The following is a 21,183-nucleotide window of genomic DNA, read 5'->3' on the forward strand; positions in this document are numbered from 1 at the left end:
GGTTGCACAGTGGGTGGAAACCCTTGCTTTTTAGCCAGAAATGAAATGCTTTGCCAGGATCTTTTGCACAGACTTCAGAATATTCACCTTCAAGGCTTCTTTCCTCTGTAAGCACTTTCGTCCTCAATTCAATGGTGTGCTCCCCACTATAGTGAAGCAAGAGCAGGTTACATTATTGAGAAAGGAATTGCACTCTCTTTTAGCAAAAGAGGCCATAGAACATGTTCCCCTTCCTTTAATAGCTGCCATCAATGTGATACCTTTGGGGCTGCTGTACATGAGAACATTTCATTTCTAGCTGAAAAGCAGGGGGTTCTACTTATTGTGCAACCCCTTGAAGAAGATAAGGGCAACACGCAGAGGCCTTCGCCAGTTCCCACAGGGGGCATATTGTCATCGCAAGACATTGACTACTATCTCTCCCTTACAAGATGAGGTGCCATTCTGGATGGTCACCCAGCCCTAGGGGTTTGGGAAGACATCTCTTTTGGCAAATAAATTGCCTTGAGATGATGAAGGCTGTATTTCTGGATCTCAGGTACTCTCAGGTAACGGTAAAAAGCCTAAAAAGTCTTGGCCTTTGGGTTCCTCCTGCTCTGTTAAGGCTGGTATGCCATGGTGCAGACATGGCCTCTCCTTGGGAGACTCCAACCAGGACGGCCATTATATTTGACTCCTAGCTTGAGATGTAGACCAGCCCCTGATCAACAAATTCATGGTATGCACCACCGTACAGAGCCAGGACTGCACAGTTGGTTCTGTGCTGGAATTATTGTAAGAGCATCTCTCAGCAGGGTTATCCCCTTCTACATTTAAAGCCTAGTTCACACTACATGATTTTAAAACGTCGGGCTGAACTGTGTGGTTCACACTACATGACTTGCTCTCAGTGAAATCTGGAGTGTTCAAGTTGTTAACTGTTCACACCACACAACACAACGTGATTGATCCACAACAGGAGGTAACTCACTACACGAGTTAACAACGCTCTATATAGAGATACAACCACGATCGAATGATAAGAGCAAATCATTTGTGACTCTAATGAGAGCTGTTTCAGTACTATGTTACGGTCTAAATCCTGAAAATAATCAAATAAATAACGAGTTGACAACAACTCTGTCACCCAACGATTCTATCTTGTCTACAAACCACGTTTTGTCACGAAAAACCAGCAATAAAACGAACCAGAAATGACGCGAAACAGCACGTGCGCCAATACCCAGCGAAGAAGAGAACACAACACGTGAATATGGACGTCAGACAGAAACTAGTGCTGCACACTGTTTGCGCAACGATCTGCTCTGAGAAAAAAATGCAAAAAAAAAATATAAAAAGTAAGATTTACCTGGTGTCCTCAACCCATGCGTTGCTATGATTGGCTGTACTCATGACATCACTGAGATTGAGTCGCGCGACGGCTCTGGATATCTAGCAGGCTAGATATTTTTCTGGGCTCGGCGACGCGTCTGCGAGCGTTTTCGCTGCGTTGTTGTCTCTTTCATACTAACAGATTGGCAAGCGTTCATCGTCCGCTAATCTCCCGCGATTTGCACGCGATAACACTCTGACCTTTCGGCGAGCTCAACATTTTGCAAATCGGGCATACATCGGGATTAAAATCCTGTAGTGTGAACTTGGCATAAGGTGTACGTGGCTTCGAATACAGTGGCTTTTTACTCGGGTAAAAGGACCCACTCCGTGGGAAAGGAGTGTGCGTCTCTTGGGATTTTATTTATTAATTGTTTGTGCATGTGTCAGGCTGGCCTTTTCTATAGACATTTATGATTTGAACCCAGACTTGAATCGTCTGGTTTATTCGGTTCCTTAAGGCCAAAGGGTTTGCGCTTGTGCATACTTCATGACCTAATGCATCAGTCATTTTCCTTAGAACGGCTAATAAAATGACAAAACCACACAAAAACTTATATAAAACAATATATATATATATATATATATATATATATATATAAAACTAAAATGTAGTTCAAAATATCAACAAAAACATTTTTTTATATATATCTATATATAATTCAATATATTTTAGTTTATTTGTTTACTGCAAAATATTGACAAATATATAAGTAGTTTTAGAGTGTAGGGAGATTCAGTTACACTGTATTTTTTAGAAGTTGCTTTTTTATCCCGAATTCCAAATCCATGGTAACAGTGACTTCTCTTATGGCTAGTGTAGTTCTTCAATCATGTAAGGGTTAATGCCCGACGAGGTGTCCATTGTCAGGTTTTAATGGACGACGGCGAGGCGTAAACCGGCCGACGCGCAGCGGAGGACGGTTGCCTCCGCCGAAGTCCATTAAAACCTGACAATGGACACCTCGGAGGGCATTAACCCGCTTATACCATGGTCACTTGCCAAATAAAACATTAGTTTATATTTTAATTAGGCTAAATCTAGTTTTTACAAATAATAACTTGCCTGCCTGACTGTTTATTTAGCAACCGGAGATATAGTCCGCTTAGCTCGTATCCCTTCAGGTTCACAAATGCATTTTTTTTTTCATGAAACACAAAGGTAGGCATAGTTTTTTTTTTATTACACATAAAACAATTAATCAAACAACAATAAGAAAACAATTAGCTCTGATCTCCAGCGATTTGCGCTTAACGTTATAGAGGGCAATAAATTAATCAGATCAAAGAGAGGGTAATTTGCCTCAGGCTCCTTAGGCTTGAAACGCTGTAACGTTCAGCCTTCTCCTGCCTTGGTTGTCTGGACAGCTGCGTAAAACTCCCGCAGGGTCTCATTCAGGGGTGCGTTTCCCGAAAGCATCGTTATCCAACTATGGTCGCAAGTTACGTCGTTACCAATAGAGTTCAATGGAGCAGAGCAGCAGCGGTGTAATTTTCTCCGTTTTATTTACATTTTTTCTTTCTTCAGCAGCATACCAGTCGTCAAAGTTGCCATATTCTCCATACATGTTAAAAGAAATAGCACGAAGTCGCTCATTGTTGTATTAGGCTATAATATCTAACGTTAGATGATAGAGCATGTGACTGCCTGTTGCTATGGTTACTCACAGCCGTTGTAGGCAGCGCATTTATTTATTCATTTCGAATGGTAAACAGACAGTTTCACCAGAACTACTTTACTAGGTGTCCTCTATCACTTTTTAACGGACACCCTGCAGCCAATCAGAATCGAGTATTCACCCAGACCATGGTATAAGCAAAGGTTAAATCACGCTGGCCTGAAGATTTTCTTAATTTTTTTTTTCACATCTGGAATCTAACTTTTACATTTCACATTCATAGTCTTTATGCAAAATATGTTTTATTTTCTTTTGCTCTGTAGATTTGGTTACATTGCCAAACTTGATTGTTGTTGTGCTTCTGGCCTAAAAAAAACCCACACATTACTATTATTATAGTATTACTACAGATGTATTTTATATAATCCTAGAGCTTTTGCAGCCTTTGTCCTTATGCATAGTCTGACCCTGCAATTTTCTCAGCATTGTTAGAAAGTAAATGCAACACGCTCCATATGATGTAAGATGAGAACTGAGTCTTACAGATGAGTCTTTTTAGCACCTCCCTGCATAGACATATACACTGTTTCCATGGAGACAGCAAGGCCAGAACGCTCTGTGGCTTTTTTTTCACAGCTAGATCTGGCATGAACATTTGAGCGAGAGCCACAAGCAGGAACCTAATGGTCGCTTTATCATTCATCAATACCAACATTTTCCCTTGTGCCAAGCATATAAGTCAACATCTTCCCAATTGGCCAAAACTTTTCTGTTAAGCTGCCCACTGCCGTTAGGAAACAGTGTATTTCACTCAAACTAATTGTTGCACATAGCATTATTATTTCTAGTTATTCTGGACCTTAAAAATGACTTTTGTTGATTTATCCTGATTTGGTCAGGTTAATTCAGACATAATATTTTCGTCTTAAAACAAATTAATTTAAATATGAAATATGCTACAGCTTTCACTTCACTCGGCAGGGAGGACTTTCATTCATGGATTATTTCATTCACATTTGCACACTAGCCCAATGAGTGAACTTAGATGATGGAACCCTGAAGTCTCTATTTTGGATTGGGGTTAACTATTACTGCTCTAGACAACATGGAGAGAGATCATCCTATGCAGTCTGGAGAATCTCTCAAGGCATGGAGATAATATCAGAGCCATCCACAGACAGGGTTTTTCCACCTGCCATGATGGAGGAGCCTGTGAGGATAACTGCGCCAACAATTGCCCTAGAGCTGAAGCACCACAGTGAGTCTTATCAGGTGTGTGACTCGGCAATATCGTCTATCGCCGCCCGTTAGACTCCTATTTTAGTTTTAGTCGAGATCGAGGGAATGTATTTGAACCCCGCCCAAACTCTCGCCAATGTGAGTGAGTTTCTGTTGGAGTCTATGGACAGTTGCTTTGAATTTGGAGAGGATATTTTTAAATATGCCTGGGGTTTGAGACTTCTTCACTGCCATAACTCAAAAGCAAAGTTTGCACATCGCTTTTGTGATATCCACTGGCTTGCCTTAAGGGTTTAAAATGAAAATATTTCCAAGAGTGTGCAAAAAATGTCTTTACCAAAAATTGCTTGCAAAATGATGGACAGTGATTTAGATTTTGCACACATCATTTCCGTTTCCACATGCACACGTTATTTCCACATCGTGGATTTGCGCTACGTCACTGGATCCCACCCAGCCTCCCTCTCCAGCCTTCTCTTCAGATGGTAGGCTTTCCTTCTTCCCAGTCTCCGCTGTCCCCTGTGCATCCTCAGGATCTACCTCGTAAGCTAGCTACTCCTGGGCATGAATCTCCTGGCTCCACCTTGGCTCGTCACCCTGACTCATCCAACTTGGCTCCTCCTTACAAGATATGTGGAGCTCCATACAGCTCCACAAGACTCTCTCGGACCACCAGCTCCACCTCGGTCAGACATAACCCATCCTGCGCCACGGACCAATGAGCCGTCTGCAGTGCTCTGGTTCTCAACCCCTATGGCTCTGCCTCAGCCCCCCAGTACCTCAGTTCCACCTCTGGGTTTCATCGCTACAGCTCCATCGTGGCCTCTGAAGCCTTCAGATTAACCCAGTTCCACCGGCTCTCTATCTGCGCCTGGAGCTCCACCACCATTGAATCTGTCACCATCAATCAGCGCCATGGCTCCTCCCTCTTTTGACGCCGCCATGGGTTTCCATCCTGTCTGGGCTCTGGGATTCCGCCAGGCTTCTCTCACCTTCTACACCACCCTGGTTTCATCAGTTGACACCTTTCCTGGCTCCCCATCCTTCACCAGAGCTTCCTCTGTTGGCACAAGGTGGCACCTTTTCCGGAGGGGGCGTACTGTCACGGTTCTGTCATGTTTTTTTGCCGCTTTCCCACCTGAGTTTGTCACCATGGTTACTGATTGCTGTTCCTTATTAATTACCTTGGTTGATCTGTGTATATGCTGTAAGTTCCTGTGTTTTCAGCACTCATTTGTCCAGTCTCGTCCATGTTATGGTTGTGTTTGCTTACCTGCCTCTGTTTGGATCCAAGACTGTCTTGGATCTTTATCTTCGTCATTGTGCCTGTTGCTACAGCCAGTTTGGGACACATACACAAATGGTTTGGGGTCTGTACAATTTTTAAAATGTTTCTAAAGTGTTAAATGTTTCTGAAGATCTCTCTTTTTGAAGATCTCACACCTGTCTCTGTGACAGACCTAGGCTGTTTTTCAATATGCGTTCTTAACCGACCTTGTATTCTTGTGTTCTCGTACTATGTTATCATTAACCGTCGAAGTTCAATTTCAATACTCTGGAACGCAAGTAGAGGGGACGCATGAATGTACCCAGATGTGTTCTTGAGGTCGAGGACTTGAGATAATCGAACCGTTAGTAATTGAACAAGTAGAAATCCCAGAAGACACTGCAGGCGGTCGACGTACAGAAGTCAGTAAGCTTTAAACTTCTCGTTCTCACTTCCCACTGCAAGCTTACAAATACGTGACAGCTTGTGAAAGTAAACATATGTCCATTTTTTTTTTGCTTAATTTTGATAAAGTGAAAGAACAGCCTAAAGAAACCCTGCAGTATTTTTATTGGCATATTAAAAATAATTTTAACATAGACAAAGCATAGGCATTTTTACAAATGAACGCCTTAAAATAAAAAGTATATAAAAAATATTGTCTAAAGAAAGAAATGTTTTAATGTTGTGACATTTGTTTGTGATGTTATGTTGTATTAATTGTCCATTAGTATACTTATAATATGCTGGGACAGTCTTGGACAAGACTGCACCACATCTCAATTCTTACAAGGATGTGATCTGTATCCTCCGTCCTTCCGAATTTGTTCTTTTAAGGTCGCCTGGTATGATCGGTCTCCACGAGAAAGCAAGTCCGTTTATTGCGTTCTTGAATTTAAGAAACAGCCCTAGACTCTGTAATCAGCCGATCATAAAATTGGCCAATCAGAAATGCTCTTTTGGAAATGTCTTCGGAGGGCGGGCTATGGAGAGACTCAATGGAGTCTAGCAGAAGTTAGAAAAGCTGAAATCGCTTACGGTACCTTTTGAAGTCAGTGTTGTGGAATAGAGCAAAAAACCTTGAAAATTGTGTCAAGATGGTTATTGGCTACACTGTATGGCTCTTACATTGGCAGAAATCTTCTAAGACGGCATCGTGTCTGAAAAGGAGCCTCAACTGATTTGAAACACTCAACATTGGACTCTATTCTCATAGACTCCGTCCCCCATCTTATTTTCAATTCAATTTGTCCAAAACTATGTTAACCAAAACTACTATCTTTGAAGGCAGCATCATTTTAGCATAAAATAAAAAGTGCTTCTATGCCTTAAAGTGCATTCTTGTAAGGTCTTTCACTTGGTTTAGGAAAAGACTTTGGATATGTCTTGTATAGGTTCCTGACATTTCAGTGAATTTGATCAGATCACTTGCCTGAGGGATTTATACGGCAAGAGAATATAAGTTCCAGAGTAATGTGTGTCAGTCTGTAGTCATCAGTCACAATTGTGAGTTTTGTCTCTATTTCAGTCCGGATGGCAGTTACCTGGCAGCTGGCTCTGCGGACGGTGCCATGTACATATGGAATGTGAACACAGGAAACCTAGAAAAACGGCTTCCAGACATGCACAGGTAACTCAGAGATGGGCCACCATGGTCAATTAATCAACAATAATTTTTTTGTAAAAGTATGTTCTGTATGTAAGTTCTGTCATTACCAACAAAACTTCCAACGAACATTCACAAACAGCATCGTAAACTTGGAACTACATCTCTCAACCTTTGGTTAGAAGCATCGTTAGTATGACATTTTGACTTCGCCCTTTAGATCATGACCTTTAGTAAAATAAGCAAACTAACATGGTGTACAATCTATATACTGTATATGTCATACTATATACTGTATATACACTCACCTAAAGGATTATTAGGAACACCATACTAATACTGTGTTCGATCCCCTTTCGCCTTCAGAACTGCCTTAATTCTACGTGGCATTGATTCAACAAGGTTCAATGATTCAATGCTGAAAGCATTCCTTAGAAATGTTGGCCCATATTGATAGGATAGCATCTTGCAGTTGATGGAGATTTGTGGGATGCACATCCAGGGCACGAAGCTCCCATTCCACCACATCCCAAAGATGCTCTATTGGGTTGAGATCTGGTGACTGTGGGGGCCATTTTAGTACAGTCAACTCATTGTCATGTTCAAGAAACCAATTTGAAATGATTCGAGCTTTGTGACATGGTGCATTATCCTGCTGGAAGTAGCCATCAGAGGATGGGGACATGGTGGCCATAAAGGGATGGACATGGTCAGAAACTATGTTCAGGTAGACCGTGGCATTTAAACGATGCCCAATTGGTACTAAGGGGCCTAAAGTGTGCCAAGAAAACATCCCCCACACCATTACACCACCACCACCAGCCTGCACAGTGGTAACAAGGCATGATGGATCCATGTTCTCATTCGATTTACGTCAAATTCTGACTCTACCATCTGAATGTCTCAACAGAAATCCAGACTCATTAGACCAGGCAACATTTTTCCAGTCTTCAACTGTCCAATTTTGGTGATCTCTGGCAAATTGTAGCCTCTTTTTCCTATTTGTATTGGAGATGAGTGGTACCCGGTGGGGTCTTCTGCTGCTGTAGCCCATCCGCCTCAAGGTTGTGCGTGTTGTGGCTTCACAAATGCTTTGCTGCATACCTCGGTTGTAACGAGTGGTTATTTCAGTCAAAGTTGCTCTTCTATCAGCTTGAATCAGTCGGCCCATTCTCCTCTGACCTCTAGCATCAACAAGGCATTTTCGCCCACAGGACTGCTGCATACTGGATGTTTTTCCCTTTTCACACCATTCTTTGTAAACCCTAGAAATGGTTGTGTGTGAAAATCCCAGTAACTGAGCAGATTGTGCCGTCTGGCACCAACAACCATGCCACGCTCAAATGCCAGTCCTGCTTAAATCACCTTTCTTTCCCATTCTGACATTCAGTTTGGAGTTCAGGAGATTGTCTTGACCAGGACCACACCCCTAAATTCTTTAAAGAAACTGCCATGTGATTGATTAGATAATTGCATTAATGAGAAATTGAACAGGTGTTCCTAATAATCCTTTAGGTGAGTATATATATATATATATATATATATATATACACTCACCGGCCACTTTATTAGGTACACCTGTCCAACTGCTCGTTAACACTTAATTTCTAAGCAGCCAATCACATGGCGGCAACTCAGTGCATTTAGGCATGTAGACATGGTCAAGACAATCTCCTGCAGTTCAAACCGAGCATCAGTATGGGGAAGAAAGGTGATTTGAGTGACTTTGAACGTGGCATGATTGTTGGTGCCAGAAGGGCTGGTCTGAGTATTTCAGAAACTGCTAATCTACTGGGATTTTCACGCACAACCATCTCTAGGGTTTACAGAGAATGGTCCGAAAAAGAAAAAACATCCAGTGAGCGGCAGTTCTGTGGGCGGAAATGCCTTGTTGATGCCAGAGGTCAGAGGAGAATGGCCAGACTGGTTCGAGCTGATAGAAGGGCAACAGTGACTCAAATAACCACCCGTTACAACCAAGGTGGGCAGAAGAGCATCTCTGAACGCACAGTACGTCGAACTTTGAGGCAGATGGGCTACAGCAGCAGAAGACCACACCGGGTGCCACTCCTTTCAGCTAAGAACAGGAAACTGAGGCTACAATTTGCACAAGCTCATCGAAATTGGACAATAGAAGATTGGAAAAACGTTGCCTGGTCTGATGAGTCTCGATTTCTGCTGCGACATTCGGATGGTAGGGTCAGAATTTGGCGTCTACAACATGAAAGCATGGATCCATCCTGCCTTGTATCAACGGTTCAGGCTGGTGGTGGTGGTGTCATGGTGTGGGGAATATTTTCTTGGCACTCTTTGGGCCCCTTGGTACCAATTGAGCATCGTTGCAACGCCACAGCCTACCTGAGTATTGTTGCTGACCATGTCCATCCCTTTATGACCACAATGTACTTCTGATGGCTACTTTCAGCAGGATAATGCGCCATGTCATAAAGCTGGAATCATCTCAGACTGGTTTCTTGAACATGACAATAAGTTCGCTGTACTCAAATGGCCTCCACAGTCACCAGATCTCAATCCAATAGACCATCTTTGGGATGTGGTGGAACGGGAGATTCGCATCATGGATGTGCAGCCGACAAATCTGCGGCAACTGTGTGATGCCATCATGTCAATATGGACCAAACTCCCTGAGGAATCCTTCCAGCACCTTGTTGAATCTATGCCACGAAGAATTGAGGCAGTTCTGAAGGCAAAAGGGGGTCCAACCCGTTACTAGCATGGGGTACCTAATAAAGTGGCCGGTGAGTGTATATACATACACAGTAAATTCGAAATTGATGTAATTAAGGACTGTTGTATACTGTTAAAACAATGTGGTTCAAATGGCTGTTGCTCAACTAAGATGCGGTCACATTTACCCTTTGCAGACAAATTACAGTACTTTCAATGGGTATCTACGCATTTAGGGTGAAAAAGTTGCCCATGCAGATTTTGCTCATGTTCAAGTTGGTCATGTGAATTTGTTGTTCTGACCAGTAGTGAGCTACTTGGATTGAAAGTGACTTCATTGTGAATTAAGGCCCGTACACACCGCGCGTTATTCGCCAGCGTTTTTCAATGAGTTTTTTGTGTTCACACCCAAGCCATTTTCGCTGACTATGAGCTGAGTGAACATGCAAATTCATTCCCTGAAATTAGATGGGCTTAATGTAAAACAGAAATAATAATAGTATACTATACTATTATTACAGAAATACTAATATAAATATTATCATATAGCTCTTTGTGCTCCGAGACCAGCAGCTCAACATTCATCTTGCCCATAGATATCTTGCCTTGTATCTTCCTCGTCTTCCGGCAGTGTAGACAGTGGCGTAGATCTTCTTCGCCGTTACGTATGTGTGCTCGGCAAGACCGTTTTGAGGTTGAGTGCTCCCAAGTTGTGCTTTACTGTAACTTCAGATGCACCAGACACATGAGCAAAAGCGCCAATCTCATTGGTCAGATAGTTTTTGACGTGGCGCGCCAAACCAAAAAAATGAACCCGAGGCGCTTTTTTAAAACTTTATGCTTTTAGGTGTGCCATTTTTCGCGTCGGTGTGCACAAAAGAAAATAGCGATAGATTCTATTTACACTATGTACTAGTGTAAATAAATGTATTTATACTTATAAATAGTGGCAAATACAGGTCCTTCACAAAAAATTAGCATATTGTGATAAAGTTCATTATTTTCCATAATGTAATGATAAAAATTAAACTTTCATATATTTTAATTTCATTGCACACCAACTGAAATATTTCAGGTCTTTTATTGTTTTAATACTGATGATTTTGGCATACAGCTCATGAAAACCCCAAATTCCTGTCTCAAAAAATTAGCATATTTCATCCGACCAATAAAATCAGTGTTTTTAATTTAAAAAAAAAGTCAACCTTTAAATAACTATGTTCAGTTATTAGGGTTGGGTATCGAGAATCGAGTATCGATTGGAACCGAGACTAACTTTTCGTTTTTCCTGGAATCGTTCAAAAATTTCGATTCATAGTTTCGATATTCACAGTCCGCTGAGCGGAAGAAGAAACCGCTGAACAACACCAACGAAGAAGCGTCTACTGGAAGTGTTGGCATAACCACGCGAGTCGAACGTGAGTACCTTACGTCGGCGATCCACGTGTGGCTTCACTTTTCTAAAAATAACGAAATCTCGGCAAAATGCAAAATTTGTGACAAAAGGAGTATTTTTTACAGAAGGAGTATTTCCTTCAGAAAGGAGTATTTCCTTCAGAAAGGCCATTGGTTAGCAAGGTTAGCTAAACTTTTTTGACCCTGCCTCTTAAAAGAATCGGAATCGAGAATCGTTAGGAACCGGAATCGAAACAAGGAATCGGAATCGGAATCAGAATCGTTCAAATTCAAACGATACCCAACCCTATCAGTTATGCACTCAATACTTGGCCGGGAATCCTTTTGCAGAAATGACTGCTTCAATGCGGCGTGGTATGGAGGCAATCCTTTGGCACTGCGGAGGTGTTATGGAGGCCCAGGATGCTTCGATAGCGGCCTTAAGCTCATCCAGAGTGTTGGGTCTTGCGTTTCTCAACTTTCTCTTCACAATATCCCACAGATTCTCTATGGGGTTCAGGTCAGGAGAGTTGGCAGGCCAATTGAGCACAGTAATCCATGGTCAGTAAACCATTTACCAGTGGTTTTGGCACTTCGTCTTCATTTCCATAAAGCTTTTCAGCAGATGGAAGCATGAAGTGCTCCAAAATCTCCTGATAGCTAGCTGCATTGACCCTGCCCTTGATAAAACACAGTGGACCAACACCAGCACCCCAGACCATCACTGAGTGTGGGTACTTGACACTGGACTTCAGGCATTTTGGCATTTCCTTCTCCCCAGTCTTCCTCCTGACTCTGGCACCTTTACCACTGAGCAACAGTCCAGTGCTGCTTCTCTGTAGCCCAGGTCAGGCGCTTCTGCCGCTGTTTCTGGTTCAAAAGTGGCTTGACCTGGGGAATACGGCACCTGTAGCCCATTTCCTGTACATGCCTGTGCACAGTGGCTCTGGATGTTTCTACTCCAGACTCATTCCACTGCTTCCGCAGGTCCCCCAAGATCTGGAATCGGTCCTTCTCCACAATCTTCCTCAGGGTCCGGTCACCTCTTCTCGCTGGGCAGCGTTTTTTGCCACACTTTCTCCTTCCCACAGACTTCCCATTGAGGTGCCTTCATAAAGCACTCTGGGAACAGCCTATTTGTTCAAAAATTTCTTTCTGTATCTTACCCTCTTGCTTGAGGGTGTCAATGATGGCCTTCTGGACAGCACTCAGGATTGCGGTTTTGAGTAATGAAACCGGCTGGGAGTTTTTAAAAGCCACAGGAATCTTTTGCAGGTGTTTAGAGTTAATTAGTTGATTCCGATGATTAGGTTAATAGCTCGTTTAGAGAACCTTTTCATGATATGCTAATTTTTTGAGATTTTTAATTTTTTGGGTTTTCATGAGCTGTATGCCAAAATCATCAGTATTAAAACAATAAAACACCTGAAATATTTCAGTTGGTGTGCAGTGAATCTAAAATATATGAAAGTTTCATTTTTATCATTACATAATGGAAAATAATGAACTTTATCACAATATGCTAATTTTTTGAGAAGGACCTGTACTATTTGCACCTCAGTGTTGTTGTACATTAAAAGGTGTGCAATAATAATAGAGTGTAAATTATCATATTTATTAAAAATAAATTAATTGATTTATTTTTATATTATATAAGCGTAGAGCGAGTTCGGCAAAAGGCTGATTCGAACTTGCGTTGATTTGTCTTGAACTTCCTGTCATGTGCCTTAGCCTTACACTATTCCTACTGTTGACAATCCATCGTCTTCCATAAATTTGTCTACCCAACCAGACGTCAGTGGGTGGAGTTATTGTAAATACAGTCACTTTAAATTTATGTCTGTTTCTCACACATAGCTATTATCTTGGTATTTAGGATGACATTAGAGTAACTGGAATCCATAATTTAGTTGTATTGACCACTTTTATGGTGCTTTTTGTGTCAATAATTCCACTTTTGCTGATTTTTGTGTGTGGGATGTGGTGAATTATCTCTTTAATTTTGCCTTTAAAACTGAATTCTAAGATTTAATTCTTTTTGCAGTGCTCCAATAAGCGCTGTAGCCTGGTCGTTGTCGGGCGAATACATGGTAAGCGTGGACAAGAGCCGTCGAGCTGTGCTCTGGAGTGATATCTGAGACCAGACATGGGCTCCCTTTTTCCATCTTATCAACTAAAATTCCTCCTGGAAATGCACTCAGGGATGTCATCACAACACAACCTTGTTGGGACAAGCTCACACTCTGCACTCCGTCAAGAGCACGACCCACAGTGCTGTGACAGTCGTTGTTGCTAAGAAGCCGTGTCATTCAAAAGCACAAACAGATGTGCTAATGTTACTGGGGTCTGGCGACTGTCGAGCGGAGCTGTCTGGGTTTTGTTTTGAAACCTTGTTACAAATGAATTACTGACGCAGGACGTGACGAAGCATTTGTTGGCCTTCCTTTTGCTTGACTTACTATAATTGCCAGCCACTTTAAAATTCTCTTGACATACACCAGATATTTCAGCCTCTGGGATTTGATATCAAAGGGAAACATGAACAAAATGGAACCAACCTGTTTTAAGAACATGACAGCACATTTCTGATCACGTGGAAACTCGAACCCAGCCTATTCGCATATCAGTCCTATTTTTAGAAATCAAAACACAGACATCATTTTCAATGCCTGCTTAAAGCCCATTGTATATTGTCGCACAATCGCGATTAATCGCATCCAAAATAAAAGTTTGTGTTTACATAATATATATGGGTGCACTGTATATAATTATTTTATATATATAAATAGACATACATGCTTTTATATATTTAATAAATATTTTCATGTATATACAGATTTATATATAATTTATATTATATATAAATATAAATATTTTATATATAAATAATATTTTTTTCTTAAATATACATGCATGTGTGTGTATTTATATATATACAAAATAATTATACACAGTGCACCCACATATATTATGTAAACACAAACTTTTATATATATATATATATATATATATTAGTTTTTTATGAAATTAATATTTAAGGATGCATTAAACTGATTAAATGTGACAGTAAGGACATTTATAATATTACAAAAAACAAAAACAAAAAAAAAACTCTAAACAAAAACAAAGCAATGCTGCTCTTTTAAACTTCTATTCATCAAAGAATCATGAAAAAATTGGATTGTGGTTTCCACAGAAATATCACCCGTTTTCAACATTGATAATAATTAGAAATGTTTCTTGTGCAGCAAATCATCATATTAGAATGATTTCTGAATGATCATGTGACACTGAAAACTGGGTGTAGTGAAGCTGAAAATTCAGCTGTGCCATTACAGGAATAAATTACACTTAAAATATATTAAAAATATATTAAATTGTAATAATATACCAAATAATACTGTTTTTGATGTATTTTTGATCAAATAAATGCAACCTTAAGTGACTGTCTTAAAAATCTTACAGATACCAAAGCTTTTGAACCGTAATATATATCAGATGTCTTAAACCACATTGAAATCATCTTATTAATATAGATCACTAATTAAATTTACTAAATCAAATTTGTGAAATTATCATTATGATAATGATTAATATCACATGCAGAACAACTTGAGTGTTGCTGTCATTAAAGCTTAAAATTGTTATGCTGCTAATATAATTTTACAAATAAGAATTATAGCATTAGTGTTTCAAAATAGAAACACTTTCACTAGTGGTCTCAGACATTTAGACCCCAGTGTACAGTATGTTGTTAATCACTGCCTCAGGGAAGAGCTCAGTTATACTGGATTGACTGGTAATTTATTATAAAAAGGGACTGTGTTTTAAAAATGAATGAGAGGAAGCCTTGCCCTCCGCCACACTCTTCAGTGCTGCCGTAGAGACCCAGTATGCTCATTGCTAAACTGCGCTCAGATTAACATTTAAAAGAGCCTGCTGTCTCTGACTGACTTTGAAGAACCAAATTACTCCCATCAGAGATCACACAAGTCCAGCGTAATTCACAGAACGGCATGTCATTTAATCTGCTGCGTTCATTTGCAACTTAATTATAGGCTAGCTGAGGAAAATCTAATGCCCATCTTACTCGTGTCAGCTGTTGGACCAGAGAGTTTAATGTAAAGTCTAGAATATGTATTAACCGAAAACTATGTGCGAGTTACTATGATTTAGTATGTGCCACAGAAACCACTCATTTTACAGTAAATTCTTGTATTGTGAGTTATTGTAAAGTTATAACACGCCAAGGTTATATTTCATCTTGGAATCAAAAGAAAACAAGAAGGTATTTATTCACAATTATTATATTTTTTTTTATAATAATATCAGAATAAATAAAAGACAGTACAACAAATTCTAAAAATACTTGACTTTATAAGTTTACATGTACTGTATACATCCGGTATATGTGCATTATGGCAATGACAGATTTTTCACCATGTAATAATGAGAATGGAAATGGAAATAACTGTAACTAATGTTGCAATACAATGCAAAAAAAGAAAAGATAAAAAAGATTGATAGATTGAATGATTGATTAAATATGTGTAAATGTTTTTTTCATGACCTGCTTGAAAACATTAAATAATCTGGTTAAGTAAATCAGAATGGATGAAGCCACTAAGAGCTATTGCACTCCTTGGGGAAAGTGTTTTCTTTATTATTATTATTATTATATTGTTAGGGTTAAGGTTAGTTTTATCATTGTTTTGTGACTAAAAAATGTATTATATTATACCATTCAAAACTACAGAGTAAGGACCAAAAGTGAGTTTGATGATAGTCCGTTGTTTACAGGAAAGTAAAGAAGAAGAGCAAAGAAGAATAAGTCCATGCTTGTCTTTGTTCTAATAGGCACTTTCTATTAAAACTGTAGGTTAAAAATAGGTCCTGAAACATCAACATTCATGTCAAGACATAGTTTAAACCATTTCAAATGTTTTCTACATTAAATGAACATCATAATTCAACAGTGAAATATTCAACTGTGGTAAACCGGCTAACTGTGTTGTAAGTACTGCATGTAACAGGGTTGGAGATTTATCACTTTGGAGATTTAAAGTTTTTTTTCTTACAGTAACTGTTTGAAATGTAATTTTTGAGAGATTTGATGTGTTTAAAATGTGTTAAAAACAACAACTTTGGATTGGTGTTTTATTAAAAGTGTAATGGGACACCAAACTTTATCCTCTTAGTGAAAAGTGCCAATGTAACATGATTTTAGCATTCATTTTAGAATATTAATGTATTTAAAGCAGCACCAAGTAACTTTTCTTCTGCAGTCGCCCTACAGGTTGGAAGCGGAATTGTCCATTACCGCTGTCGTAAATAATTTAGCGTACTATCACACACACACACGCTCGTTGTTTATCCAGTGCCGGCTTTGGAATGAACGATGTCCACAGACAAGTTAGAGTATGTTGCATGATTTCATAAAAAGTGTGATGTATTGCGACATCAGAAACGAAGAAAAACTAAATAATTGCCTATTGTAAAGCTTGATGTAAAGCAAGTCAAATTTGTAGTTTTCTTATATCTCATTAGAACTACAGAAACGTGACCCGATCTGGCAATCTTGCATAGCATGGTCCAGAAGTGCCTTTCACCCAGTTACGACTTAAAGGGTTAGTTCACCCAAAAATGAAAATTAAGTCATTAATTACTCACCCCCATGCTGTACCAACCCCGTAAGACCTTCGTTTGTCTTCGGAACACAAATGAAGATATTTTTGATTAAATTTGAGAGCTGGATAACTACCACATTGGCTCCTAAAGGACTGCCTCTTGACGGCCCAGAAAGTCAATGAAGAAAATGTTTAAATATCCCAAGTGACTACCGTGGCTCAACTATATGTTTATCAAGCGACGAGAATACTTTTTGTGCGAAAAAACAAACAAAAATAACGAGTTTATTCGACTATTTCTTTTCTTCCTTGTAGGCCAGAACGAGACTTCCTTAGATTTCCACGACGCATGCGCGAGATTTGCGATCTGCTCACACCAGCTTACACTACTTCAGATCGCAATTCTCGCGCATGCGTCGTGGAAATCTAAGGAAGGATCTACGCTTGATAAACATATAGTTGAGCCACGGTAGTCACTTGGGATATTTAAACATTTTCTTCATTGACTTTCTGGGCCGTCAAGAGGCAGTCCTTTAGGAGCCAATGTGGTAGTTATACAGCTCTCAAATTTAATCAAAAATATCTTCATTTGTGTTCCGAAGACGAACGAAGGTCTTACGGGGTTGGTACAGCATGGGGGTGAGTAATAGATGACTTAATTTTCATTTTTGGGTGAACCCTTTAACAAACCACTGAAACGATTTTGGAAGCATTATTTTAAGGTAAAAAATCTTACTTAGTGTTGCTTTAAGAGTTACACGTTTTGTCATAACAGTGAAGTAATTATGGAATGTGACTTTACATCTCGCAATTCTGACTTTTTTCTCAGAATTGTGAGTTTATATCTCTCAATTCTGAGAAAAAATATCATAATTTCAGAAAAACTAAATATAAATACTAGATATTAGCCTTTCACACATTCAGTCTTTACTGGTAATTTACCGCTAAATTACCAGTAACAGATCATGTGTGAACAGGACCTTTTCAAAAATACCTTTAAATTGGTTCTGGCATTTTACCAGTAAGGGAAGTTGTAACATTACCAGTAAATTACCGGTAATGTGCTCTGTGTGAACGCGGAATGAAGATTACCGGTATGATCGTGTACAAAGTCAGAATGTGCTGACGTAAGAAGTCTGCTTTGGGCCAATCATTAAGACTTATGAAGATGACATGACTACTCTGCGCTGTTTACAGTAAGCTTTTTATTATGTTTTCTATTTAAATATGCACTAAATGATCATCTTTGACCATTGCGCCACATCTCACAGCTTTTTCAACGTGCCGCGCTAGAGACCCTGACGCCTTTTCCATTCATCAGCAATACCGGCTCTTCAGTTGGTAATTATCATGCACGCCTCGCGTTTTTAAGAACAAAAATGCATTCTGTTTGATCATCCGTTATGCCTTTCACTCAGATGTAAAACTTTTTTTGTTAAATTGAACAGACAGTGAAACTAAAGCTCTTTTCCTCATGCGGGCGGCTGAAGACAATGGCACTGCGATTAAAGATAATTTCTGATGACTGACATCACAGAATTTACCGGTATATTGTTGCTGATGTGGGAATGGTCACTTACCGGTAAAAAGCCAGAGCGCCGTTGCTTGTGTGAACAGCATATTTGTAGCCTGGTAATACCAGACTCTGCTACTTCACTTTGCTTCGTAGACAGAGTCTGGAATGGCATAATAGAGAAGTGTTTTCTCTCTCGCAAGGGGGCGCTTCTCTGAAGTTTAAAATCATTGGTTACCCGTAAGCCAATCAGATAAGTTTATTTATGACGTATGTTATGCGCCGACACGGCCGCATCGAGACATTATGCATCGAACTCAAATCTATGATCGAACTTCCACTGTAAACAGGGAGCGGCGCTTTTGTAAGGGCTGCAAAATGTGTGCCAACCAGGAATGAACAATTCACAAACTAGGTTATTTATATGAATTACTGAGTTGCGGCCGCCCCGCAACTTCGGCGTGCCCCGCTCTCACGAGTCATGACTGATTTAGCTTCCGCCGCCCCGCAGCGCCGCGAGGGCAAGACTGAGCCGCTGCTCTCGCGAGTCATGAATAGGAAATGCATTTTACTGATTTTCCGAGTCATTTCATTTATTTAAGTGGCTTAATTTTATACTTTTAACAGCCAAATTCCCCAATCACATCCACCTACGCAATGTTGATCATATTCTGAATTAAGAAATTATAATGCAGTAAAAAATGATTTACATCACTTTACCTTCCGAGTCTTACATTCATTTGTCACGTGACATACGCAATGAACAGATCGTTCATGGATCACATATCTGGGACTAATGCAGCAGGATGTCGAAACGAAATATGGTGGATTGTTGTTATTATTATGATAATAATAATATGATAATAAGAGCACACCAGGAGCGTTCACAGCCGAGGAGACCGACTTTCTTGTCATGGCCGTAAAAGGCGGAGAACTGACGTTGAATGGGGGTAAGTTAAGTTATGTCCTTATAGTTAGGCATATAGTTATGGCCAAAACAGGTCTGATCCGTCATTACTACAATTAGCCTGAAAAAATTGGGTAGCCTAAATGCCTAAGCTTGAAGTGTTAATATTTTTCCTTGTTATAATGATTTGCAAAAATAAAAACGGCTGCATCTGTGTTGATGAGAGAATCAAAAGTGTATGCGCGTTGTGCAAGCTACATAATGGCCAAGCATGCTGGTTTTTGCTGGTATACGTTGCAAATAAATGGGCAGCAAAATAATTTTTTGCCTAGAGCGGCAGAAGTGCACGCGCCGGTCCTAGCTGTAAACACTGATGATGCGAGCAAAATACCGGAGTGAACATGGCTGTAAACGACTTTTGCTTCAGTTTGAAAAACCCTGGAATGTTCTCCATAACAGAGCGAATTGCATCCCGTGTCTTGTGTCCCATTTCTGCGGTTGTTTCGGTTTTCGATTTCTCTAACCTACAATGTAATCTCGGCGCTTAGCGTCTACGTCACGGCTCTCAGCCCGCCCTCTGTTTGTTGATTGGCCGGCTGTTTTCAGGCCGGTGGATAACTGAAAGATAGGCCGCTATCTCAGACTCACTACAGGAGCGAAATGAAATTAACGGAAGTAGGAAGTCTGACGTAGTCAGGCTAGCATATTTGTGCATTTACCGATAAAGTTATTCTGATAATTTTACGGTAATTTACCAGGATTGCTGTGTGAAAGGGGCTATAAACTCGCAATTGACCATTTGCAAAGGCCTGTCCCATACTGTTGCTTCGTCTGACAAGCCACAACACTCTCGCGCCACACATCATGTTCTCAATATACAAATACATCGTGGAACAGAGATGACATGGACAGCGCGCGACAAACAGGACAGAGCAGGTTACTTTTGTTATGAAAAAAAGTCTCAGCTTTCAAATATTGTCTTTTCTTTAAGAAATTTTGTGACTCTTTAAGTCGTGACAGATCGCTGTAGCCTCAGTTAAAGCTGCTTGCGAACCGATCAAGTCCATTTATAGTATCGAATGAACATCAGAAAGAATGTTGTTTCAACTGCTGAAAGACATCAGTACACACAGTTTTTCAAGTCCACCAACGTTAATCTACTAACTCTCCTGACTGTTTAGTCGGATAAAATGGTGGATTAGGCTGATGGCGGCCGGGATTATGATTGGTCAGATCGAAAAACACCCTGTCAATCAAACTCCCAGCGAAAGGGTGAATTCTGAGAAAAATGTCTCGCAACTCTTGACTTTACAATTCACGATTGTGTTTTTGTATTATGTAATTCTAACTTTTTTCACGTAATTCTTTTTTCTCGCAAATTGCAAGTTTATTTGACGCAACTTTGAGAGAAACACAGTGTGAATTGTAGCCTAAGATAAAAAGTCGTAACTTACTTTTTTTTTATTCAGTGGCGGAAACAAACTTCCATAGCCTACCATGCATCTTAGTTATTTTTAGTTTTTAGAAATCTTAATTTCAGTTCCTGAATGAAACGAATTTATAGCTTGATGCTGATATTCTACAGTCTAACAACTCTTTAAATAAAAAATAAATAAAAAAGAGATCAAACACTCTAAAAACATCAGGGATGATTTTTTCAATTAATAAAACCGTCTTAAACCCACTAAATGGCTGATTGTATGATTTATCCTGTCCAATATTGATTTTAGTTTAGAACTGAAATGCAACACTACTTTAAATTATGTCACTGTCAAGATTTAAATAATGCTTCACCCGTCGCCGAGGCGACAGACAGCGCGCGAGCTCGTTTCACACAGTTACGGCAAACCGAGAATTATATCTGCTCTGCGTTGGAGAGTAACATCATCACCCACTCACCTCAACTCACACACATACCCTCACACACCCAGTGAGGAGGAGAGACAGTGAG

At 39.9% G+C, this 21,183-nt stretch overlaps 1 protein-coding gene across 2 annotated transcripts in view; it reads left to right on the top strand.

The window, feature by feature from the left end:
- atg16l2 (autophagy related 16 like 2) overlaps positions 1-13,979 on the top strand; it is a 50,229-nt gene extending 36,250 nt beyond the window's left edge. For both annotated transcript variants that reach the window (XM_039666419.2, XM_089120956.1), the window contains 2 exons: positions 7,025-7,126; positions 13,230-13,979. In XM_039666419.2, the coding sequence (XP_039522353.2) occupies positions 7,025-7,126; positions 13,230-13,323 (196 nt within the window). In that variant the 3' untranslated portion in view covers positions 13,324-13,979. The remainder of the gene's footprint in view (positions 1-7,024; positions 7,127-13,229) is intronic.
- Positions 13,980-21,183: the final 7,204 nt, after the last annotated feature.

Source organism: Pimephales promelas, chromosome 16, assembly GCF_988280905.1.
Source record: "Pimephales promelas chromosome 16, fPimPro1.hap1.1, whole genome shotgun sequence".
NCBI classification, from domain to species: Eukaryota; Metazoa; Chordata; class Actinopteri; order Cypriniformes; family Leuciscidae; genus Pimephales; species Pimephales promelas.